The sequence below is a fragment of the Hyperolius riggenbachi genome, chromosome 5, assembly GCF_040937935.1.
Source record: "Hyperolius riggenbachi isolate aHypRig1 chromosome 5, aHypRig1.pri, whole genome shotgun sequence".
Taxonomy (NCBI): Eukaryota; Metazoa; Chordata; class Amphibia; order Anura; family Hyperoliidae; genus Hyperolius; species Hyperolius riggenbachi.
In genome coordinates this window covers 335,073,720-335,099,932 of record NC_090650.1, presented here as the reverse complement: position 1 = coordinate 335,099,932, position 26,213 = coordinate 335,073,720, and the positions used below count along the sequence as shown (strand labels likewise).

At 44.0% G+C, this 26,213-nt stretch overlaps 1 protein-coding gene across 1 annotated transcript in view; it reads right to left on the bottom strand.

Moving 5' to 3' along the window:
- Nucleotides 1–1,957: 1,957 nt before the first annotated feature.
- UBE2V2 (ubiquitin conjugating enzyme E2 V2) overlaps nucleotides 1,958–26,213 on the bottom strand; it is a 34,786-nt gene continuing 10,530 nt past the window's right edge. Inside the window, exons 3-4 of the mRNA XM_068237361.1 lie at nucleotides 14,469–14,594; nucleotides 1,958–2,197 (exon numbers count right to left, since the gene is read on the bottom strand). Coding sequence (XP_068093462.1) covers nucleotides 2,051–2,197; nucleotides 14,469–14,594 — 273 coding nt within the window. The 3' untranslated portion in view covers nucleotides 1,958–2,050. The remainder of the gene's footprint in view (nucleotides 2,198–14,468; nucleotides 14,595–26,213) is intronic.

Sequence of the window (26,213 nt, the reverse complement as noted above, 5' to 3'; positions counted from 1 at the left end):
ATAACCGGGTATTTCAAATTGTCTATGCCAAATTCAAACACCAACACTAATGTTAATAAAATAGCAAGAAATGGTTTCTTATTGCAGACAGGGCAGTGTGATGAGAGGTACATACGGCTTTTATAAAACAGACTGGGGAGGTTACAGAAAGGCTTAATTGCTTTATTATGCACTGAAATGGGAGGAATTGTAGCTGTAGTGCTGGCCACTAAAAGGCAAAGCTCTTGCTCAAGTATTAAGCTGCCAGCACAATGGGAGCTTTTTCTGCACTGAGCATCACCAAAATGCCTCTAACACTCTCCATGTGCTCCCCTTCTGTGCAGCATAAGAAGGAGGTGGCTCTATGATGTTCACAGGAAGGAATGGTTAGTTTTTCCTCTCTTTTTATTTGACTACCTCCTGTGATGAGTTAAGGACACCTGTTTGCACAGCTCATAGACTGTCAAATAGTGATGGTCAAGTAGATGCAAATAACGTCGAGTTTATGCAAATGTATGCAGATGGAAAACAAACCAATCACATCCTGCTGAGGTAAAATTCGTTTGGTTGATTTTCAAGCTGCATAAATTTACATCAACTCAAAATTATTATCTACTTGCCCATCACTACTGTCAAATACTGCTTGGCTGAACTGAACAGCAGCCATTACTCAATACTCCATGTGCCTGATGAAGGACCTGCGTATCCATAACATGTAGTGCTTCTGTTCTCAAATACAAGCATCTTTGCAGCCAGTAGTGTGCCGCCTCTTTGTAATCCGTGGTGTGAACCAGGACCGTGTGAACAATCCGGACCAGGCCAGTCACTGGCGAATGTGATTTGGTGTGATTGTTCAATACTCACCATTCAAATCCCAGTAGCCAAAATTAATAGTGCAAAAATGGTTTACGTGCTAACCTTGTGCATTACTAATTATTATATATTCCTTACACTATGCATAAAATAAATACTAACACGAGCTGTAATTAGGGCTTTAATCTATCAGCACAGAAGGAAGTGGTTGTGGTAAAGTGATATGTTCCATTATTAGGAAGGCACTCTCATTCTGCTGCCAACAAGGAGCAAGAGCATTAAGGTAAGTCAGACTGGTATTTTAAATATTTATTGCAAAAATTTACAGATGTGCAATGCAAATTTACCATCATACGCAATGAAAAATGAGAAGCTGAACAAGGGCTTTCACAGTGGTCAGTTGTCCTGTGTCCTGAAGCAAAGTAATAGATAATGGCTGGAATGGACGCTGCATAAGCAGTGAAAGCATGCTGACAGTCCATACACAACCCTTATTGTCCGGTACGCAATATCAACAAACTAGATGCCAAGCAGCCACCAAAGATTGTCAAATTTTGTTGTGGATCAGGCCACCACTTTCCAAGAAAATGGCAGTGTGGGGTGTCTAACAGACCATGCTATATGCTGAAACCTGACTGGATGCTATGAATTCCTGCACAGGAGTCATTCCTGCCATTCTGCTGATAAGCCCTGCAACTTGGAACACTCAGAACATAAGTGTGCCAGAAGTCAGCTCTTTGGGAACAATAACAAAACTACAGGGTGTTTACTTTTAGAAGTACATTCAGATATCATTTAGGAGTCAATTGCTATAGGCCTATGTTTATTCAGAACAATAACATACATATAAAAACAAAATGTTGATGGATTCCAAAACATGAGCTGCTACTCCGTAAGAAAATAAAATGCCCAGGTGGTGTGAATCCCAACGATCAAGCAATATTACAACAAGAAGAAAGCAAAATCAATTAACTGCAACCCCTACACTCCTATGCATTTCCGTGAAGGTGTATGGAGGTCTGACCGCAACATAACCGTTGCATAATATGTCCATGATCAATGGGAGTCAAAACTGGGAGACATCCAAGCCAACAATGAAAATTCATGTGCAAATTGTGCCCAGTTTAGTTTTGTCAGAGCTGAGAGGGTTTTCCCTCTCAGAGCTGGAGAGGCAGAGGCATGCAACATTAGACATTGCAGGCCTTTCTGAAATTCGTGGTGGGGGCTAGGAAGAAGTACGGAAACATTCCCACATCAACTAATTGTTGTAGGTTTGCCCTTCTGGAGGCTGTGGAAGCTTCATATTTTCTTTGGACATCATCATGCGTCTAAGTTCTTGAAGAACAATTTTAATGCTATATGAACTTTGCCACTTGGATAAAACAGGTATGCTTCGTGAATCCACCTAAAAGAAAACACATAAGACACCAGATTTTAATATTACTCAAACGATAGAGAGGAGAAATCCGCTTTAAATAGTTTAAATCACAACTGTGTTGTCCTTTTAACACCTTTTATCCCTAAAGGATTTTCTTTGGTTTGCTGAACTTTTGGATCAGACTGAATGATTGATCTATATAACAGCATGGAGCCAGAAGGGTCAAAACACCTAATCTGTGTGAGGGATGTAACATGGAGGCCATAACTCTGATCCCCTCCTCACAGGTAAATATGTTTTTTTTGCCACCTGCCTAGTGTAAATCCCGAAAATTATTGAAGATTGCAAAAGTAACTACCCAGTTTCCCTGAAGGTAACACCTACACCGAAAACAAGCCCTGGCATTATTTTTCAGGCTTTTTGAGAATGCTCGAAATATAAGCCCTACTCCGAAAATAAAAAAATAAGGCCTAGCTACAAATCCCCCGGGGGATACTTGGCTCAGGAGGGGGAAGCCTCTGAATCTTAATGAGGCTTCCCCATTCTCCTAGACCTCAGAGATCCAGCGCTGTCTCCCCAAAAGTGTAGCAGACAAGGATATAGCACCTGCAATATTTACCTGCGCAATAGAGTGGTCCCGATCAGGCTCAGCTATTTCTGCCTGAGCCCAATCGGAAAGCTGCGCATGTTCACGTTAGGTAAATATTTAGCTCGCTGGTGTTCGGGGGCTGCCATTCCTGGATCCTGGAGGGTGAAGAGGATGGGGAAACCTCATTAGGATCTAGAGCATTGGTCCTCAAACTAAGGCCCGTGGGACGAATGCGGCCCCCGAAAGCTTTTTTTACCGGCCCCCACACAAAATGTATTACTTATAGATTTGGCTTGTTGCATCCTTAAATATTAGTGCCCTGCATATGGAATAGCAGTGCTGGCAGCACCTTTCCACATGAAAGCCAGAATGCACGCATTCACTAGCTTCCAATCAACACCCTACGTGTGTGGGTGTGTAGGGGTGGATCATTTGCAGTTAAAGGACTTCGAGGCCAAAATTAATAAAATCACACTATACCTTTTTTTTTGCAGAATCCACAGAGGACGCCTGCCCGTCCTCCGCTCCGTTCCGCCATCAATGCAGGTCTTTTCGTTCCCCTAAGGCTCGGCCCGACCCCACCGAACGGGAAGCATCGATGCCACCCTCTAACATGGCCGCCGCCTTGCTCCGCGGCTGCGCAGTACGCTTTGTCGCTAGCGCGACTGCGCAGCCTATTGCCCGCCTCCCGCCGCGTACTAGGTCCCGGCATGCTCCCCAAGCGTACGTCAGTGACAAAGCGCACTGTGCAGCCGCGAAGCAAGGCGGCGGCCATGTTAGAGGTGGCATCGATGCGACCCGTTCGGTGGGGTCGGGCCGAGCCCTAGGGGAACAAAAAGAACTGCATTGATGGCGGAACGGAGCGGAGGACGGGCAGGACGTCCTCCGTAGATTCTGCAAAAAAAAAAAAAAGTACAGTGTGATTTTATTAATTTAGGCCTCGGAAGTCCTTTAAGGCCCTTTTCCACCTGCAATCGCTAGCGTTCATGCTGAACGCTAGCGATTGCTGAATCGCAAAACGGGCGATTCCCCCGACGTTTGCGGCCGCGATTTTGCTATGCTATGCACTGCATAGCAAAATCGCGGCAATTATCGCTCCGCCGCGCGTTCGCGTTCCCGACAAAAGCGAATCGCGGTAGTGGAAATGACCTACCGCGATTCCTATGTTAAAAAGCAAACCATAGCGATTGTAAAATCGCTAGCGGTTTGCGGTTTTGCGATTCAGTTTGCGCTGGTGGAAAAGGGCCCTCAATGCGATTACTGGTGAAAGGGGGTAGGTTTTTTTTTTTTCTGTTTTTTTTTTTGGGGGGGGGGGGGGGGGGGCTTTTGAGAATATGTTTTGAACACTGATTGCTTTGCGTGTGGGAGATGTGTTTCAGGCTGCCGGGATGAGTGGGTTTTACGTGGAGGGGATGACTTCTAACAAGCATCATGACATATTTTGGTCAGTGCATTGCAGGAATGTTATGGTTAATTTGCAAAGGGGAAATGGAGGGTTGTAGTAGGCTACAGATCAGGTAGCTAAAAAAAATGCAGCTCCCGCCACTCATGTCGGCCGCACTGGCCCACTTGCTGCATGGAGAGTCTGTGTGTCTCCCGCAGCATGCAGGGAGGCAGAGAAGCGGCAGGGGGCGCAGCCAGGGAGAGAGAGCCGCCCGATGGCAGCTCTGACCCTGCAGGAATGCCCCTGGCGCGCATTTTGAACAGGAAATCCATGTAATTACCTTAGAGATAGCGAAAAATATTCTCGGGGGACTAGAGAGCGGCAGGGTGGGGACACAGAGGTATGTCATGAGGCAGAGAACATGCCTCTGTGTTCCATCTGCCCCCCATCTGCCCACCTTGGGTTGTCTAAAGGGAACCTAAACTAAGAAGGATATGAATATTTACTTTGAAAATAATACCAGTTGCCTGACTCTCCTGCTGATCCTGTGTCTCTAATACTTTCAGCCACAGCCCCTTAACAAGCATGCACATCAGGTGCTCTGACTGAAGTCAGACTGGATTAGCTGCAAACTTGGTTCAGGTGTGTGCTTCAGCCACTACTGCTTCAAAGAGATCAGCAGGAGAGCCAGGCAACTGGTATTGTTTAGAAGGAAACACCCATATTCCTCTCAGTTTAGGTTCCCTTTAAAGAGACTCTATAACAACAAAAACCTCCCCTGGGGGGTACTCACCTCGGGTGGGGGAAGCCTCTGGATCCTAATGAGGCTTCCCACGCCGTCCTCTGTCCCACGGGGGTCTCGCTGCAGCCCTCCGAACAGCCGGCGACAGAGCCGACTGTAGCTTCAATATTTACCTTTGCTGGCTCCAGCAGGGGCGCTGTGGCGACTTTCGGCACGGAAATAGACGGAAATACCTGATCTCCGTCGGGTCTGCTCTACTGCGCAGGCGCCGGAAACTTGCGCCTGCGCAGTAGAGCAGACCCGACGGCGATCGGGTATTTCCGCCTACTTAGGTGCCGACAGCCATCAGAGCGCCTGCGCAGGAGCCAGGAAGGTAAATATTGCGTCACGGCTGTACGGAGGGCTACAGCGAGACCCCCGAGGGACGCAGGACGGCGTGGGAAGCCTCATTAGGATCCTGAGGCTTCCCCCACCCGAGGTGAGTACCCCCCAGGGGCCGTTTTGTCGTTACACTTCCTCTTTAAGCTTGTTCTGGATATGGATAGATATCCTGCTCAAAATTGAAAGTGAGAGTTGTACTGCAAAAAGTAGAACTAAGGAAGGTTCTGCTGCCATCCAGTGGCTGAAATAAAATCAGACAACCTTCAGCCTTGTACTGCATAGCTATTTATTTATTTTTTAGTATTTACATAGCGTCAACATCTTCCGCAGAGCTATACTGAGTATATTAATAACACAATCAAAAACCGCGCTGATATCACTTCTCGGGTGAGTGTAAATTGGCGGTGCGCTGCTTAAAAATTAACAAAGTCCAATTTAAAACATCAAATCAGCTGCGCACTGACGTTCCCGTGGCTAGACACCCCCTCCACTTGCAAGGTTCAGTCCCAAGTTTTCACCAAATGTACAATTTTGCCCTCGCAGTCGGTTACCACAATTACCACTTCGGCGAGACACCACCACCACACCCCAAGCAGTGGGCACTCACCGCATCAAATTGACCCTCTATTAGATGGGTCTCCAGCGCTTATGGGGTCATATGGCCACCCCCTGCCTTTTCGAGCAAGCCTGTCCACTGCTTCCACCTTTTCTCACAGGATCATCACACCTCAAAAGACATATTTGGAATACTCATAGCGTAAAACCATAAAAACTGTTTATTAATAAAATCAATTTTGCACTCACAAACTTAGACGTTTTCATAGGCACAGAGTTTTTATGGGCTCTACCCCAATCGTTGGCCGCTGGGTGGGCTTGTTGCGCTGGCGTGGTCAGCTCCTCCCGGCTTCCCCCTCTGGCTTCACGTCTCTCCTTGGCCACTAGCTTTACTAGTTTCGTCGCTATCTGCGACTCATCAGAAGCATATGCGGCCATTACCCTGTCTTCCTAATATACCCATACCAATACTCCTTCCGCCCCTCACTCCTCCTCCCCCCGGATGTGACCTCTATACTTCTCTAGACTGCGTATCCAAACGCCGTCCAGTGATGCAGCACGTTGTATGTATTACTTCCTGGATCCAGGACGCCGTCTCCATGGTTACGCGGACTCGTCAATTTAGACGTTTGCCGCTCCCCATCTTAAACACGTATATGCGTCCCGACAGGCGTGCATTGCGTCACTCCTCCACATGTGCGCATGCGTCCATCATGGCGCCTGCGTCCCTGTCTAAACCAATATTCTCCGGCCACTATGTAGGCAAGTGTACTCCTATTGTACTCCTCCCAGTGGCCAGTTTGGGGTATAGCCCTTACATCTTAAATATATATTGTCAGCCAAAGTTTCCAGCGGGACATATTATTTTTACACAGGAACTTAATATGTATACAGAGTATTATTCCAGAGGGACATAATGTTTATACAGAAAAAACATGATAGTTATACAGTCTATTATTTCAGTTCTTTTTAGATGGTGTGCATTTCCACTGTGCCTGTTGGTCCCCCCTTATTTTACCCTCCCTCCCCTTAATTTTAAACAAGTGTTCCATAGTGATAATTCCAACCTCTCTGTGATTCATTATATCTTAGTGTACAAATAAATCTATTGTCAAACCTAAAAAAACCCTTGTAACCAAACACTCTTAGACTTCCAGGCATAAGTGCTGCTGCTCACCATTTGTAACTCATTCCCCTTATCCTTAGAGTCAATCATTACTTAAAAAACACATTAGATCTATCTCTGCATTTAAACCTCTTGGCTTCAATGTATTGAGTAGATGTATCCATTTAGTTTCTCTTTGTGAAATTTCCCTCACCATGTTCCCCCCCCTCCATGGCCGGTTCACCTTCTCCACTCCACAGAAGGTTAGTAACGCTGGATTACTGTTGTGTACCTCCTTAAAATGAGCAGACAGGGTGTGACCCATCAGACCCCTTTTTATGTTTCTCACGTGTTCCCCCATTCTCTCTTTCAGGGTTCTGGTGGTCCTACCTACATATTGTAGTCCACACGGGCACCATGCTAGGTATATCACATATTTGTCATTACATACTGAGTCTTGTTTAGAACTACTACCCCTCCCCCCTTGTCTGCAGGGCGGACCACCAATCCCTTATTCTCCAACAAATCTCTGGCTATGTTCTTTATCCCTGGATATTTTTGGTCTGGCAGCTCCCTTATCTCATTTCCCACCAGTTTTTTAAAAGCCCCTATGGCATGGAAGCCTGTCTCCTGTGGATGAAAAGTTGAGTTGTTTTTAAGATTCGTATGCTTGTATTGTACATTTACATTTGACCCTCCCACTGGGTTCATCCTATTTGTTGGCCCCTCCCTCTTCAGGTAATATTTTTTAAGATTTAATTTTCGCGTGAACTTCTCAAGATCTATATATGTGTTAAATTTATCAAGTCCCTGTTTGGGGGCAAATTTCAATCCTTCGTCCAGCACTTTCATTTCTTTATTAGACAAGGGGATGCCACTCAGGTTAAAGATGCCTTTACCCTCTACTTTTTCCTCTTTTTGGCACTTCCTTCTCCCTCCCCTGGTGCAGAAACCAGGTTTTTTCCCATGCAGGGATTGTAAGGGATGTAGAGAGGCGAAAGCAGGTAAGGTAGAAAGGGTAGTAGGGTACTCCAATAATAAAAAAGTAAAGCTGAGGGACTTTATCACATGTAATGACAAATATGTGATATACCTAGCATGGTGCCCGTGTGGACTACAATATGTAGGGAGGACCACCAGAACCCTGAAAGAGAGAATGGGGGAACACGTGAGAAACATAAAAAGGGGTCTGATGGGTCACACCCTGTCTGCTCATTTTAAGGAGGTACACAACAGTAATCCAGCGTTACTAACCTTCTGTGGAGTGGAGAAGGTGAACCGGCCATGGAGGGGGGGGAACATGGTGAGGGAAATTTCACAAAGAGAAACTAAATGGATACATCTACTCAATACATTGAAGCCAAGAGGTTTAAATGCAGAGATAGATCTAATGTGTTTTTTAAGTAATGATTGACTCTAAGGATAAGGGGAATGAGTTACAAATGGTGAGCAGCAGCACTTATGCCTGGAAGTCTAAGAGTGTTTGGTTACAAGGGTTTTTTTAGGTTTGACAATAGATTTATTTGTACACTAAGATATAATGAATCACAGAGAGGTTGGAATTATCACTATGGAACACTTGTTTAAAATTAAGGGGAGGGAGGGTAAAATAAGGGGGGACCAACAGGCACAGTGGAAATGCACACCATCTAAAAAGAACTGAAATAATAGACTGTATAACTATCATGTTTTTTCTGTATAAACATTATGTCCCTCTGGAATAATACTCTGTATACATATTAAGTTCCTGTGTAAAAATAATATGTCCCGCTGGAAACTTTGGCTGACAATATATAATATTTAAGATGTAAGGGCTATACCCCAAACTGGCCACTGGGAGGAGTACAATAGGAGTACACTTGCCTACATAGTGGCCGGAGAATATTGGTTTAGACAGGGACGCAGGCGCCATGATGGACGCATGCGCACATGTGGAGGAGTGACGCAATGCACGCCTGTCGGGACGCATATACGTGTTTAAGATGGGGAGCGGCAAACGTCTAAATTGACGAGTCCGCGTAACCATGGAGACGGCGTCCTGGATCCAGGAAGTAATACATACAACGTGCTGCATCACTGGACGGCGTTTGGATACGCAGTCTAAAGAAGTATAGAGGTCACATCCGGGGGGAGGAGGAGTGAGGGGCGGAAGGAGTATTGGTATGGGTATATTAGGAAGACAGGGTAATGGCCGCATATGCTTCTGATGAGTCGCAGATAGCGACGAAACTAGTAAAGCTAGTGGCCAAGGAGAGACGTGAAGCCAGAGGGGGAAGCCGGGAGGAGCTGACCACGCCAGCGCAACAAGCCCACCCAGCGGCCAACGATTGGGGTAGAGCCCATAAAAACTCTGTGCCTATGAAAACGTCTAAGTTTGTGAGTGCAAAATTGATTTTATTAATAAACAGTTTTTATGGTTTTACGCTATGAGTATTCCAAATATGTCTTTTGAGGTGTGATGATCCTGTGAGAAAAGGTGGAAGCAGTGGACAGGCTTGCTCGAAAAGGCAGGGGGTGGCCATATGACCCCATAAGCGCTGGAGACCCATCTAATAGAGGGTCAATTTGATGCGGTGAGTGCCCACTGCTTGGGGTGTGGTGGTGGTGTCTCGCCGAAGTGGTAATTGTGGTAACCGACTGCGAGGGCAAAATTGTACATTTGGTGAAAACTTGGGACTGAACCTTGCAAGTGGAGGGGGTGTCTAGCCACGGGAACGTCAGTGCGCAGCTGATTTGATGTTTTAAAATATACTGAGTATATTGTCTAGTCATTTAACTGTTCTTCAGAGCAGCTCACAACCTAATCCCTACCACAGTCATATGTCTATATTGTGTAGTGTATGTATCATAATCTAGGGCAGATTTATGGGGAAGCCAATAAAATCTGTATGTTTTGGGATGTGGGAGGAAACCGCAGTGCCCAGAGGAAGACCATTCAGACATGGGGAGAACATACAAACTCCTTGTAGTTAGTGTCCTATTTCATGGGCAGGTGTGGGCAAGTATGTCATCAATTAGGCAGATAAAAGGCCTGGATTTGATTTGAGGTGTGGTGCTTACATCTGGAAGATTGTGCTGTAAACAGACAACATGCTATCAAAGGAGCTCTCCATGCTGGTAAAATAAGCTATCCTTAAAGGGAACCCGAGGGGAGATGGATACGGAGGCTGACATGTTTATTTCCTTTTAAATAATGCACATTGCCTGCTGATTCTCTGCCTCTAACAATTTAAAGCCATAGACCCTGAACAAGAACGCAGATCAGATTGTCTATGACAAGATTAGCTGCATGCTTGTTTCAGGTATGTGATTTAGACCCTACTGACCAATATCCTTAGCTTTGATGGATCACCCAAGTTTTAGTCATGTGTGAATAAATGATGTTCGTTGTAGATACTTTCAAAAGTAATGCAATGATTAGTGTTTATTCATCCATTAACCTACTAAATGCATAAACAAAAACAAAGTCAAAATAATTATTTGTTGTGACCATAGAAAACAAAAATGGCAGTTCAGTCAGTCAATCAAGAGTTATAACTTGCATGTGAACATCTCAAGAGTCAAGGCAAACTAACTCACATTTTATACAATAAAACAGACTATTGGTAGTACCACATATAAGCGCAAGTCCCAAAGCCACAGAGTGACTGGTCTTGTACCAGGGCCCTTACCCTAGTGATAGATTCAAACATCCAACACAACCCTTTGCATTATAAACAGCAGCATCATTTTTACTAAGGATATTTGGAGCTCAGCACATAGCTGCTCCAAACATCTAAATCTGTAGATTTCATTTATCTCTATATACGAAAAATTAGAATACCGTGCCAAAAGTCAATTTATTTCAGTAATTAAACTTAACCTGCCTGGCGTTCTATTAAGATCGCCAGGGAGGCTGCGGGAGGGGTTTTTTTTAATAAAAAAAAAACTTTTGCATGAAAGCCCACTAGAGGGCGCTCCGGAGGCGTTCTTCCGATCGCCTCCGGCGCCCAGAATAAACAAGGAAGGCCGCAATGAGCGGCCTTCCTTGTTTTGCTTCCCTCGTCGCCATAGCGACGAGCGGAGTGACGTCATGGACGTCAGCCGACGTCCTGACGTCAGCCGGCTCCGATCCAGCCCTTAGCGCTGGCCGGAACTTTTTGCTCCGGCTACGCTGGGCTCAGGCGGCTGGGGGGACCCTCTTTCACCGCTGCTCGCGGCGGATCGCCGCAGAGCGGCGGCGATCAGGCAGCACACGCGGCTGGCAAAGTGCCGGCTGCGTGTGCTGCTTTTTACTTGAGCCAAATCGTCCCAGCAGGGCCTGAGCGGCAGGCTCCGGCGGTACTGGACGAGCTGAGCTCGTCCAGACCGCCCAGCAGGTTAAAAGGTGAAACTAATATAAGAAATAGGAACCCTTTGCAGGTGGTTTGGATTAATTAGCTGATTAGAGTCTGATCCTTTGAGCCTAGAATACTGAACATTTTGACAATATTCTACAATATTCTAATGGTCTGAGATTTTGATTTTGGGGTTTTTATAAGCTGTAAGCCATAATCAACCAAATTATAATAAATAAAGGCTTGCAATATCTTGCTTTGCTTTTTATCAAGTATATTTCATAAATTAGCCTCAACTTTTAAGTTGAATTACAGAAATAAACTTTTGCACGATATTCAAATTTTTCGAGTTTACCTGTAGCATCTGACACTCAAGCCTGGAACACACATCCAATTTTGAATACATTTTCATCTCATTTAAAAATAGCTTTTCAGCACTAAAAGGTAAGTAAAATAAGTTTCAGACAGACCCAGACTGAAACTCCATATCCTAAGGCCTCGTTCACATTACAAACCGTGGATGGCCATGCGTGCGGAATGCAACGCATGCCATCCGTGTTTGTGTGCGTTGCGTGGCTGATCCCATCACTGAAAAGTGAATGGGACAGCCACGCGTTTTTGCAAAAATGCGTGCAGCATGCATTCCCGGACCGCACAGGTCCGGAACGCATGCAGTGTGAACATCAGACAGTGCACTCAATGCACTGTCTGATGTCGTGCGTGTCGGCCTCCTGCACGCGTTTCAAAAACGCGGCTGGAAACGCGTGCAGTGTGAACGGGGCCTAACTCTGGATGGTTTTTCCACTCCTTTTTGCCCCCTCTGCTACATGGCGGGACCCTCTTCCTCTTCACACGCTCCTTTCTCTGTACGAGACTGGCCGCACTGTGAATGCACCAGTGTGTTCATGCCATGCGCATACCATAGAAAAAGGATCCGCAAACCAGACTTGGCTTATTGAAAAAATGTCTGTTCTTTATTAGAAAAATCCACATGACAAAAGGTAGTGCAATAAAATCACAGGATCGACTAACGCGTATCGGGCCTACAATCTGCCCTTAGTCATAGTCAGAGACTCGGACTGGCTCTCTAGATCCTGCACCGACTGGTATGTGTCATTATGGGGGTAGAGCGTTTATGAACGTGTTCATGCCATGCGCAGTAGCACAGAGGAGGTCTCTGTTACTATGCAGGCCATCTGTATGTCTGCACAGTGCGGCTGCCCTCATAGACAGAGGGGAGCGTGCCCGCTACCAATATTGGACTTTAATTTTCAGTGTTCTTCAGAGGTCCTGGCAGAGGAAGATTGGGGAAGCATTTGGACTATCCAGAGGCTTACCTCTACTGACTTAAGTATATAACTTTTTTTGTAATCAGAGTAAAGTTTACTTTAACCTCTTAACCCCCTTGGCGTTATGACAACAGCCAGCGATCTCACCAGGAGGAAGCAGTGCCCCGGAGGAGAGGAAGAAAAATGGCGGCCGATGTCGGGATCCCCCGGGAGTTATATAGAAACGCCTGCTGCGCGCATTGCTCTGCACACATCCTCCGGGGTTAGTATTACTGCTAAGGAGGTTAAAGTAAACCAGAGACGAAGCAGCCTAATGTATTTTACCCTATATTTTATTGGGAACATTAGAGAAAACACCTACCCTGCTTAGGTTTCATTCTTAACTGTTCAGCTTGCTTATCAGCCCTGATAAAATCCCCAACTGAGCATTCAGTCTGGAATTTTATCAGGGCTGATAACAAGCAGGCTGAGCGGAAAAAAATGAAACCGAGAGCAGGGTAGGCGTTTTCTCTAATGTTCCCACTGATATATATGGTAAAATACATTAGGGTGCTTCGTCTCTGGTTCACTTTAAAAGCCACAGGCTTACACCCCCCTAGTGACTAGGCAATTTTTTACAATTCAGCACTCTGCAGCTTTAACAGTTTGCTGCACGGCACTGACATCCGATTGCTGCTGCAATTTTTTTTTATTAAAAATGTCTTTTTTATTATTTCCCTCCCACCTCCTTCCCCCCCCCCCCCAGATGTAATCATAGTGATCACCTCTCATAGGCATCAGCCTATGAGAGGGATCAGTTTGAAAGCCACTTGAGGGGACAGCTCAGTGACAGAGCTGTCCCCAGTTCAGCGCTGCGCTAGATCGCCGCGCTGTACAAAAGAAAAATTTTTCCCCCCGTGATTATGGCTGGCAGGTTGATCACGAAGCCCCGCTCTGTTTATTTACAGAAGCTCGCGCTAGAGCGAGCTTCCGTCAAATCTTGCGCATTGCGAGATCACGTGAAAGCCACTCTGCGGCCACCATCCTGCATTAGGCGGTCACAAATTGGTTAAAAAGTTAACCCAAGTTGGAAAACTGATAAGATAAACAATTTGTTCTATCCTCCTACTCCTAAGTGACTTTTTTTTAGATATCCCATGGTGTTATTTTATATGTAAACATTTACAAAGTAGATTGAATGTTTTGTTGCCTATGCTCAGTTGCAGCCTATTAAGAGTCCTAGGCCCATATGCAATTAAACTTTACCACCCCAGTTTTCTCCTAGGTGATATTTTCACACTTTGTCACAAAATGTCTTTTAAACCACCAGCCACCAAGAACATATTTAAAGTAATTTTGATAGCACTTTTTCAATTGTAAAATACTTAAAAGTTATTTTTTAAAGAGAATATGAATATTATTTTATAGGAGTAAATGTTAATTGCATATGGGCCCTAGAGTTAAAATACATAAACTAATGACCTTTTTCTATCTCTGCCCTCGTTGTATTCTGCCAGGAAAATGTATATAGCTGTAAATTGCTTATCAGCGATGTTTACTTTTTACTATATTTTCAACAAGGTACTGAGAAGACAAAAGCTGTCACTTCCATGCCTAAAATGAACTCTTTCAGGCAACAAAATAGAAGTAAAACAGCCTGGTTATTAATATACAGGTCGGGTGCGCCACTGGAGAAGAACGGGAGCCTGCGGAGCGGCGTCGAGGGCACCTCCTGCCTGCCACGGGCTGGAGGAAGCCCCAGGTAAGTGGATTTGGATTTTTATTTTTTCAGAGTCCGTGAACCTTCCCTTTAAGCAGCCAAGGTACTTGCATAATTCAAACCTAACATACAGCAGCCCTTTGATATTTAAAAGGATCTAGTAATAACACTTATCAATTTTTCATATTGAAGTGTGTAGAATTTGTTGGGTACACACACACACACACACTGTACTTACCATGCCATTGGAATTATTTACTCCATTCATGTTTATTTTTGTTACAAATCTAACTGTAGGAGGGATTTCTGGGTATTTAGGACCACATTCTATTTTCAAGCTGTATATTCTATTTTCATAATTTGTCTGAAACAATAATGAAAGGGAAAAAAAACTCCAATAAAAATATGGCATATAGCTTAGAATCAATCATTAAAAGCTGAGACGTGTATCATTCATTGTTCTTGTTTGTTTACATACTGCAACACCATGGCATAAATACAAACACTAGATATTCATTGCCTTAATCATTCATTATCATCCTGGATAAAAAATAAAAAAAAAAGTGAATGTCAGAAAAGGTGTCCCACTACAACGTTTATAGGTAAGCGGTGTAGGATTGCTAAATAGCATGTCACGGTCCTCTGCCATCGGGAAACATCACCGTGTGTCAGCGCTTCACACGTGGTGTTACAACCCCTGCAATTCAGCTGTATTTTAATTGCACTGGCGGGCAGCAGACTGAACTGCTAGGCAAGCGAGCAGTTCAGCCTCCTGTCTGAAAGAGGCCTAGAACAGTTACCTGAAACAATCACTGGTTATTATTCTGGAGACAGCAACTGAGAAGCTCTTTGGCTCTTTACCTGAAGTAATGCTAGGTACACACCATACAATTTTCTGTTAGATTTTCTCTTAGATTTACATGCCAGATAGCTTTTTTCCAACATAAGCTATCTGGCAGTAATGCTGAGTACACACGATGCATTTTTTTGGACAGTTTTTGTCCGATCAATTTCCGATTCAATTTTCCAATCGATTTCCGATTAGATTCTGTTATCTTTTCTTATCTACTTCCATTCACTCCTATGAGAAATTGATCAGAAAAATGATCGAAAATACGATCGGACATGTAGAAAATTATCGAACCATCTAACACAAAGTTGTATGGTGTGTACCTAGCACAAGAAGGATATGGAAGATGCCATATTTATTTACATTTAAACAATGCACATTGCCTGGCTGTCCTGCTGATCCTCTGCCTCTAATATTTTTAGCCATAGACCCTGAACAAGCATGCAGGTCAGGTGCTCAGAATGAAGTCTGACTGTATTAGTCACATGCTTGTTTCAGGTGTGGGATTCAGACACTACTGATGAATGAAAGATCAGCAGGAATGAAATATGGCGGCCTCCATATCTCTCTCACTTCAGGTGTTCTTTAATCTTGTATTTCAGCCATTCACAAGTGAGTGATCAAAACAGACTTAAAGTGGACCCAAATTAAAAATACAAGATTTCAGAAATAAAATCTATTTTCTAAATTATAATAATAAATAGCAGCCTTTTTTCAGCTGCATGATGACAAATATAAAATATTTTACATTTATTGGAGGAACCCTCCCCCCTTCCTTTCATATTGCCGGGACAGAATCCGGCAAACTAGTGGAGTAGGTGATGTCCGGCAAAGAAGGAATTGCTAATGGCTGCCACCTGTATAATCCTAGTTATGAAAAGAGAAGGGTGAAAAGCATGCACTGAAATGCTCATAGGCTTGAAGGAGTGTTTCTTTATCTTTGTGTCAGAGTGGTGCAACTAAATATTTTGAATTAAAAAAATGTTTGGTTTGAGTCCGCTTTAAGAGGAAGTCCAACTATAAGCGACCCCATGGACAGTATCCGTTTCATTATTTTGCTAATTTTCAATGTGAAAACTCTGCAAAAATGCACCGACTGACTCCTAATAAATGTAAACCCTAAGAGAATAAAAATAAGAAAAATTATTCTATTCCTCGGATAATATTCATCAAAAATAAATTGCATTTACAGTAATAGCAGTGCTTGGTCCACGAAAATGAAATAATAAACCAATTAAAAAAAAACAACTTGTGCTGCTGCAATAAAGCAGCCACCGTATTTTTTTTTTGTATTTAAAATTTTTATTTTTCATTATGCCAAAATACAAATGTTTGTCAGCATTATGACATATTAAAGTTACAAAATAAATGCTCATTATAACAAAATTCTTGTGCCTTAATTATTTGTTAACCGACTTGTATTATACCAAATTCCCAACTATTTCAATGGTTTCCCTATAAGGGGAACCGTTAAAATTGAGTTCCTATATATATATTTGTAGCTTTATATCTAACAGCAAATGAGATTTCTTAATATAGCTACAGTATAATAGTAGAAAAGTGAAGTAGAAAAGATTGCTTAAAGGAAAAGAAAGTAGAAAAGACAGAAAAGAGAGAAAAAAAAAAAAAAAAAAAAAAAGAGAGAACAGAGGAAGGGGAGAGAAGAAAAAGAAAAAGAGTGCAGTCCGCCAGCCCTTCAGCCACCGTATTTTTAAAATCAGATACACGTATGTAACGGACTATATATTTGTTGTGTACACAGGAATTTTTTCTAATAAATAACATCTCTGCGGTAATAATAAAGCACAATGATTAGTTGTGTCACTAGCAGGGATAGTCAATGAGATACACATAATTGTGTGTTGATGCAGCTTTGTGCAAATGTTTTATGCAAATTTTTGCGCATAAAAAAAAAAAAAAGTGCCTGGAGAAAGGGGCACAGGGGATTGCCGTTAGTAGAATATCGCTAATATTTGCGACATTCTACTACTGTATTTTGATAGTAAAATATTGGTAATATTTATCAAAAATTTACTACAGCTAAACCTAACCCTACTCTCACACAGAACCCTCCCCCAGTGGTGCCTATCCCTAAGACGCCCCTGGTGCCTAAACCTAAACCCTCCCTAGTGTTGCCTAAACCTAATCGCCCTTGGTGGCATCTAAACCTAGCCCCCACCCCCATACCCCAAGTGGCGCCTAACCCTAAATCCCACCTAAACCACAACTCCACCCGCCTCCCCAGAGCCGCAATATATACTTTGCCACATATTGCTGCTGTGATTTTGGGCAAAGGAGGTAAATTTCGGTACCCGATAGTGGCCACCACCATGCGCCCAAATTTCCATTTCTAGCTGCAGCTTTTATTATAGGTGCATATGGCGGTGCCGCTTTTTTCCAAAAACTGCTCCTGCATGCTCTTCTCCTGCTTCAATAGCTTGTGGCTTGAAAATGGACTAATCAAATTCCACCTTTGCAGGAGGGGATTGGTCCATTTTCCAGCTGCGTACACTTTCATACAAAATGTGCATAATCCTGCATCAACTCAGAATTATTTGCATCTGATCGATCTTCCCTAGTCACTAATGCAACATGCAGCTGATCTATTTTGCAAAGTGATAATCATATATAATTTTAATATGTATTTTGGCACATTACAAAAGAGTAATCATTGCTAATATGAGGTGTAATTTGTTTAAACAAGTGCACTTGAGTGTTAACACATGTAACTATTGTCTTTCTACATGAATGGGATGGCCGGCAGGAGCTTTTTGTTCCCAAAATCAGATGCCATCTTAATATTCTGTAGCTTTAAAATTCCTAAGCTTTGGCAGTGATGAAATGTCTTTTGCTTTACATACTTTTAATCAACAAGATTGTTTTATGAAAATTAGAGGAGTTGGTAAAGTCAGAGTTGAAGTCTGATGATTTTTGTACCGACTCCACACCCCTTTTAGTAACTGTGCGCAACAAATATTCCTATTTTTAAATAAAATTAGAGACAGGTGCTTTAAGCGTTTTAAAACGGGAATATACCAATAATCACATTTATGCTAAAACTTCCCAATTCTTCGTGGTTGAGCTAAGGCAAGTTTCCAACTGGCGAAACAGTCTGCTTTAATTTATTGGTAAATGGTGGAGGAATTGTTAAACTATAGTATGTGTGGTGATAAGCACTGAAATTAAAAAAAATGCCTTGATAAAGTGTGAGAGTTGCAATTAGGAAAGTTGCACTGGATGTTTGGCATTTGTAATTCATCTCCACACTACCTCATGCTCCAAATTAACATAGCTTCATTTCACAGCTCATTAATCACTGGGTAACCATCTTAATAACCACAGCACAATTTCAAAAGCACAGTCATTATGTCATGTATATGGCTTTTCCAACCAACTTTAATTGGAGTTTATGCAAATTAATACTCCTATTTAGAGATTTCACAAGTAAGCCCTAACAAGATACATTTCTGAGGTTCAGGGCTTATTCACAGTGGGACGTTGCGTTGTAATTCAATGTTAAAGTCACGACGCAGCATTACAACGCCCAAAAACGCACATTAACTATGCTTTATCGTCGCATACAGTAGGTACAGTAAAGCATACAGGCAATAAAAAGTATGCGTTCCTGTATCTGGTAACATGTGCGTTTAGAAGTAATGCTAAATGTTACAATGCGATGATAACATCCCACCGTGAAAGTCCCATAGGATTAGCATTGCAGTGCGGTAAGCTGCGTTATAAGACTTTATAACACAGCTCCGCAACGTCTCACTGTGAATGTAGTAGTCTAAAACAGTAGCAAGGCATTAGGGATGGTGGAGGATATGTGTTCACTTATCTGGAAGATAGTGGAGGATATGGGCCGGTTCACATTGGCACTTTCAGGTAAACGGATCGGGGAAAACGGGTCAAATTTCCATTCCAACTGATCCGCTTGTGTCCATTTTGTTTCTGTTCCATTGGCAGGGATCGAGTGGGGCGTGGACGCGGGTGGACGGCGTCCACTTACTATTTCCCGAGGGTGGACGCCGTCCACCCTGGCATGTGTGGAGGTAGCAGCGGAGTGGAAGGAGAGCTGTGAGCAGCGGTGGAGAACAGGGGCCATCTCCCCCCCCCCCCCCTTCCCTCACCTTGGGGCTCTCCTTCCCTCGCTCTCCCCTCCAGAAGTAATGTGCAAGCAGCTGGCGGGACTTACCTCTCCTCGTTCCGGCGCCGGATCTGCGTGCCGCTGCTCTGGTCTGGACCAGACCAGTCTAGCCGTAGTGGAGTGCTCGCGCCGGAACGAGGAGAGGTAAGTCCCGCCCGCTGCCGGGTGCTCGCACATTACTTCTGGAGGGGAGAGCGAGGGAAGGAGAGCCCCAAGGTGAGGGAAGAGGGGGGGGGGGGGGGGGGGGGGGGAGATGGCCCCCCCTTCTCACAGCTCTCCTTCCACTGCGCTGCTCACCTCCTGCTGGGGGACACCTGACTACCTATTCTGGGGACATATACCCCGACTACATATACTGGGCACATATACCCCCTGACTACATATACTGGGGCACATATACCTCTGGCTAAATATACTGGGCACATATACCCCCTGACTACATATAGTGGGCGCATATACCCCCTGACTACATATACTGGGCGCATATACCCCCTGACTACATATACTGGGCACATATACCCCTGCCTACATATACTAAGCACCTATACCCCTGCCTTCATATACTGGGCACCTATACCCCTGCCTTCCTATACTGGGCACCTATACCCCTGCCTACATATACTGGGCACATATACCCCCTGGCTACATATACTGGGCACATATACCCCCTGGCTACATATACTGGGCACATATACCCCCTGGCTACATATACTGGGCACATCTACTCCCTGCCTACATAAACTGGGCACATATAAAGCCTGCCTACATATACTGGGCACATATACCCCTGGCTACATATACTGGGGCACATATACCTCTGGCTACATATACTGGGACATATACCCCTGGCTACATATACTGGGCACCTATACCCCTGCCTACATATACTGGGCACCTATACACCTGCCTACATATACTGGGCACCTATACCCCTGCCTACATATACTGGGCACCTATACCCCTGGCTACATATACTGGGCACCTATACCCCTGGCTACATATACTGAGCACCTATACCCCTGCCTACATATACTGGGCACCTATACCCCTGCCTACATATTCTGGGCACATATACCCCTGCCTACATATACTGGGCACATATACCCCTGCCTACATCTACTGGGCACATATACCCCTGCCTACATCTACTGGGCACATATACCCCTGCCTACATATACTGGGCACATATACCCCTGCCTACATATACTGGGCACATATACCCCTGGCTACATATACTGGGGACACATACCCCCTGGCTACATATACTGGGCACATATAACCCCTGCCTACATATACTGGGCACATATACCCCTGGCTACATATACTGGGGACACATACCCCCTGGCTACATATACTGGGCACATATACCCCTGACTACATATACTGGCACATATACCCGACTACATATACCCCTGGCTACATATACTGGGCACGTATACCCCTGGCTACATATACTGGGGACATACAGTGGGTTGCAAAAGTATTTGGCCCCCTTGAAGTTTTCCACATTTTGTCACATTACTGCCACAAACATGCATCAATTTTATTGGAATTCCACGTAAAAGACCAATACAAAGTGGTGTACACATGAGAAGTGGAACGAAAATCATACATGATGCCAAACATTTTTTACAAATAAATAACTGCAAAGTGGGGTGTGCATAATTATTTGGCCCCCTGAGTCAATACTTTGTAGAACCACCTTTTGCTGCAATTACAGCTGACAGTCTTTTTAGGGTATGTCTCTACCAGCTTTGAACATCTAGAGACTGTAATCCTTTCCCATTCTTCTTTGCAAAACAGCTCCAGCTCAGTCAGATTAGATGGACAGCGTTTGTGAACAGCAGTTTTCAGATCTTACCACAGATTCTCGATTGGATTTAGATCTGGACTTTGACTGGGCCATTCTAACACATAGATATGTTTTGTTTTAAACCATTCCATTGTTGCCCTGGCTTTATGTTTAGGGTCATTGTCCTGCTGGAAGGTGAACCTCTGCCCCAGTCTCAAGTCTTTTGCAGTCTCCAAGTGGTTTTCTTCCAAGTTTGCCCTGTATTTGGCTCCATCCATCTTCCCATCAACTCTGACCAGCTTCCCTGTCCCTGCTGAAGAGATGCACTCCCCGAGCATGATGCTGCCACCACCATATTTGACAGTGGGGATGGTGTGATCAGAGTGATGTGCAGTGTTAGTTTTCTGCCACATATAGCGTTTTGCATTTTGGCCAAAAAGTTCCATTTTGGTCTCATCTGACTAGAGCACCTTCCTCCACATGGTTGCTGTGTCCCCCACATGGCTTGTGGCAAACTACAAACGGGAATTCTTATGCTTTCTGTTAACAATGCCTTTCTTCTTGCCACTCTTCCATAAAGGCCAACTTTGTACAGTGCATGACTAATAGTTGTCCTATAGACAGAGTCTCCCACCTGAGCTGTAGATCTCTGCAGCTCGTCCAGAGTCACCATGGGCCTCTTGACTGCATTTCTGATCAGCGCTCTCCTTGTTCGGCCTGTGAGTTTAGGGGGATGGCCTTGTCTTGGTAGGTGTACAGTTGTACCATACTCCTTCCATTTCTGAATGATCACTTGAACAGTGCTCCGTGGGATGTTCAAGGCTTTGGAAATCTTTTTGTATCCTAAGCCGGTTTTAAATTTCTCAATAACTTGATCCCTGACCTGTCTGGTGTGTTCTTTGGATTTCACGGTATTGTTGCTCCCAAGATTCTCTTAGACAACCTCTGAGAACCTCACAGAGCAGCTGTATTTGTACTGACATTAGATTACACACAGGTGCACTCTATTTAGTCATTAGCACTCATCAGGCAATGTCTATAGGCAACTGACTGCACTCACACCAAAGGGGGCCGAATAATTATGCACACACCACTTTGCAGTTATTGATTTGTAAAAAATGTTTGGAATCATACATAATTTTCGTTCCACTTCTCACGTGTACACCACTTTGTGTTGGTCTTTCATGTGGAATTCCAATAAAATGGATTCATGTTTGTGGCAGTAATATGACAAAATGTGGAAACCTTCAAGGGGGCCGAATACTTTTGCAACCCACTGTATACCCCTGGCTACATATACTAGGCACATATACCCCTGGCTACATATACTGGGGACTACTATACTCATGGCTACTTATACTGGGGACACCTATAGACCTGGCTACCTATTATCTGCATTTTTGTGGAACCACTGTTATAAATTTTGGGGAACGTCTGCTGCAAGGTTACGTGTATTTTGCGGAACTGCTGCCAGATTGTGTATGTTTGGGGGACCACTGCTGCCAGATTATATGTATTTTGGGTGTTACGTGTATTTTGGGTTATCCGCTGCCAGGTTTCGCATATTTTGGGGGATCTGCTTCCAAATTATGTGTATGTTGGGGGGACTGCTGCTGCCACATTGTCTATTTTGGGGGAACCACTGCCATATTATCTGTATTTTGGTGGAACTTCTACCAGATTGTGTCTTTTTGGTGAAATGCTGTCAGATTACATCTATTTTGAGGGGGGGATACACTATGGCAGAGCTCAAACTTCCCCGGCAGACCTTTTACATCACTGCTAAGGTCATGTATATTTGGCCCCCAACCGTGACCACGCCCATTTTTGGCTCAGTTTTCCAGGTGAGTCCACTCCCCTCTTTTCCCAGGACTAGTCCCCTGTCCATTGGTATCCATTTCCATTTCAACAGAAGGTGCTAAAGTAGCCATCTATGGGCCTCGATTCATCATTGTCTTTGAGATAACTTTTTCCAGTTTGTTAAATTACCGAATTCGAAGTTTATCGATTTCTAGTTGTATTCATCAAGGTTTTTCCGCATTCGGTGTGAATTCGATAAAATTTCGATAACATTGCGGTAACCATTCGGTAACATTTCGATATTCCCATTTTACAGTGGTAATTTAACACAAGGCCATAAGATTCCTGTGGAATTGTGGGTAAAAAGGCAGTCCTTTGAACACCACGTAGCAACATTCCGAATAGGGCTTAACACCTGGACCAGGATTCTGGAAGTGGCGTGGGACAATCCCACAATTTCCCCAGCTACGGCTTGATAGGAGCCTTTTCTGAAAAAAATGTAGTGCAGCCAGCAATTTAGATAACCCTGGCACTGCCTGTGTTCTCTTACAGGATGATTCAAGAGAAATGCAGATGTCCTGGTATAGCAAATAAATCCATTCTCTTGCAAATTGATGTAGTTTTAGACCTTATTCTTGCCCTTCTGCGCCTTTGAATCACTCTCAGCTGATACCTAGCCACTTCAAATGGCTCCAACTTCTCTGTCAGCAATGATCTGACAGGAATAACGACAGAGCAGTGAAGGAGATAACTAATCCTAAATTTAACGCTAAACCATGCCCACTTTCATTTTCATGAATTGCACTTTCCTTCGTTTTACCGAATGATTACCAAATGCTCGCTAACAGCTGTAGATAACTGATGAATCCTAAAATCAACTTATCGAGTTCGGTATTTTACCGAGCTGTCGTTAATTGATTCGATAAGTCTTGATGAATCGAGGCCTTTAGTCTGCTTTCCTTTTTTTGCCCTCAGCCGCCGCTACATCGTTCTGCTCCTCTCTCCCACTTTGAGAGACCCTTCTTTCCTTGTAAAACATGGCCTCAGGATGCACACACCTGCCCCCTCCCTCCTGCTTGCTCCCCACACACCAACTACGGATTAGTTTCAGACCTCCTGCCCTGCCCGATGACTTCCAGACACCCAAGCCCCTGTGCTTAGTAAGCCAACACTCTGCTGCCTTGCTGCAGAAGTACACACCAAAGTAGATTTTCTGGCTAGAGAGGTTTAACAGCCAGTGTGTTGTGTACATGCGTTTTCTTATTGGCTTCCATATACTGCCTCCATTTTAGTTCTGCTGGGCTCCACTGTATGGAAAAATTGATGCAGAACCAAATTCGCTGTCCATTCAGTGGAGCGGATCCATTCGAACAGACCAATGTGAACGGATCTATAGGTCAACAATGGACGCTTTAGCATCCGCTAGGATCGGTTCTGTTACGATATGCTAACAGACCATTTGTTAGTGCCATTGTGAACCGGGCCTATGTGTTCACTTATTTTGAAGATTTGCAGCTTCTGGTTCCAGGTATAGGGACTACAGAAGGCTATAATGAGGACACCAACGTTAGCACACAAGCACTGGAGATTATGCGGATGCGAAGTACACAGCTGTATGATGGCTTCTCACTTATAACTGCTCACGTTTTGGACAGAGTGGTAAGACAATTAAACCTTTTTTTGGATTTTGCTGTATGCCACAGCCTCTGAGAATTTCCACCACTTCCTGTTCAGATGTGAGGAAATGTCTCTAGTGATAGAGACAGCAACAAATAAACATTTTATCGCAACCTGGGTGATATTTATGTCAGGAAGCTGTGGACAGAGAACCCAAAACGGAGTTAAAATTGTGATACAACATAAATCCTTGCAGCACAAGTTATTTTGTAATAAGTACTATTTTCATCTCAGTCTGCAGCTAGCTGTGATTTTTCAGACATGAAAAATTATTCAAAGTATGTTTCTTTGCAAACATGGAAAACCCCACAGTGCTGTACAGAAATCTCATTTCTCTACCTGTACTGTACGACTGAACAAATAGTAAAGTCTTTGGCTTCATTTTGTTCTTTTAACAGCGTAGCTTCACAGTGGGGCATTGCGGTGCATCATATTGGCCACATTGTAACGCAAAGTGTCACATCGCTATGTTTTTCCAACATCACATCTCAATCCCTATAGCCATACATCGGCAGAGCTATTGGATTTGGATGCAATTCAATATCAGCACGCGTGCCGCATTCTTTTTGGAGACATGGCACGCAAGTAGAAACAATAATGTCTTAAGTCTCAGGAGGACGTCTGGCACAGGAGAGGGGAAACTGTCAGACACTCAAATACAATTTGTAAAATCGCTGTTATGGCAGGAGACAAAAGCAGGGCAGTGCCGTACTCAGAGCACTAGCCCTGCTGTCTGAATTTTAATTTTGACTTTAGACTGGCTTTTAGCAGCGCTTTAAATTCATCAGTGTTCCACATATTACAGAAGCTAAAATGCCAATTTTACTGTTGAATTGCTGAAACCAGGCCTATCACTTGTTCTTGAACTAACGCCAAATTGAATCTAACGGAAACGGTGCAGAGCTATTTTGCACGTGATAAAGCATATTTGTTAGATCCCGCTAACTCAGCAATACGTTAGGAGTTGTGGCGACAGTGCTCTGTGAGGGACTAGAGGATTATTCTAATGGCTTTGCCATTTTAAAGAAGCAGAAGAAACAATTTTCTCCACCTTCACAATCAGCAAGAAAAGTGAAGAAAACAAGCAGCATCTAATAAATGTGATCCAAAAAAACAGATTCCATTGATTGGATGGGGTACATGTTCTCTTCCAGTTAGTGGACCCGATCCACCATTTCATGTGGTTGAGCCCCTCAGCCTAGGCAACTCTCACTAAGGGATCCCTATCCCTAAACTAACAAGGGATACAAACGAATCCAACACATACACTGAGTGCCTCCATGATTGGAAACATATTTAATACAATAAAAGGCCTCATAGCAGACTCAATACAAGATGACCCTGCTCAGTTTGGCAAAAAAAATAAAATAACACAATCTTCTTCGATCCAGCACTGGAAGCACCCGAAACCACAGTCAACAAGGATGTCATCAGTGGCGCTTTAGTCCCTGCAATATTTACCTTTTCTAGCTCCAGCACAGCACGGCTCTCTGCTCGGGCTCCGGCGGAAATAGTAGAGCCCAAATGGGTCCGCTATACTGTGCAGGCACTGTATGACCCGGCTACTTCCGCCAGAGCCCAGCGAAGAGCCGCTACTGTGCCTGTTCTCGATCGCGGTAGGGAAATATTTTCCTCTACAACATTAGGGGGGTTCCAGCCCTGGTTCACCGGGACTGAGGACGACTGGGAAAGCCTCATTAGGATCCAGAAGCTTCCC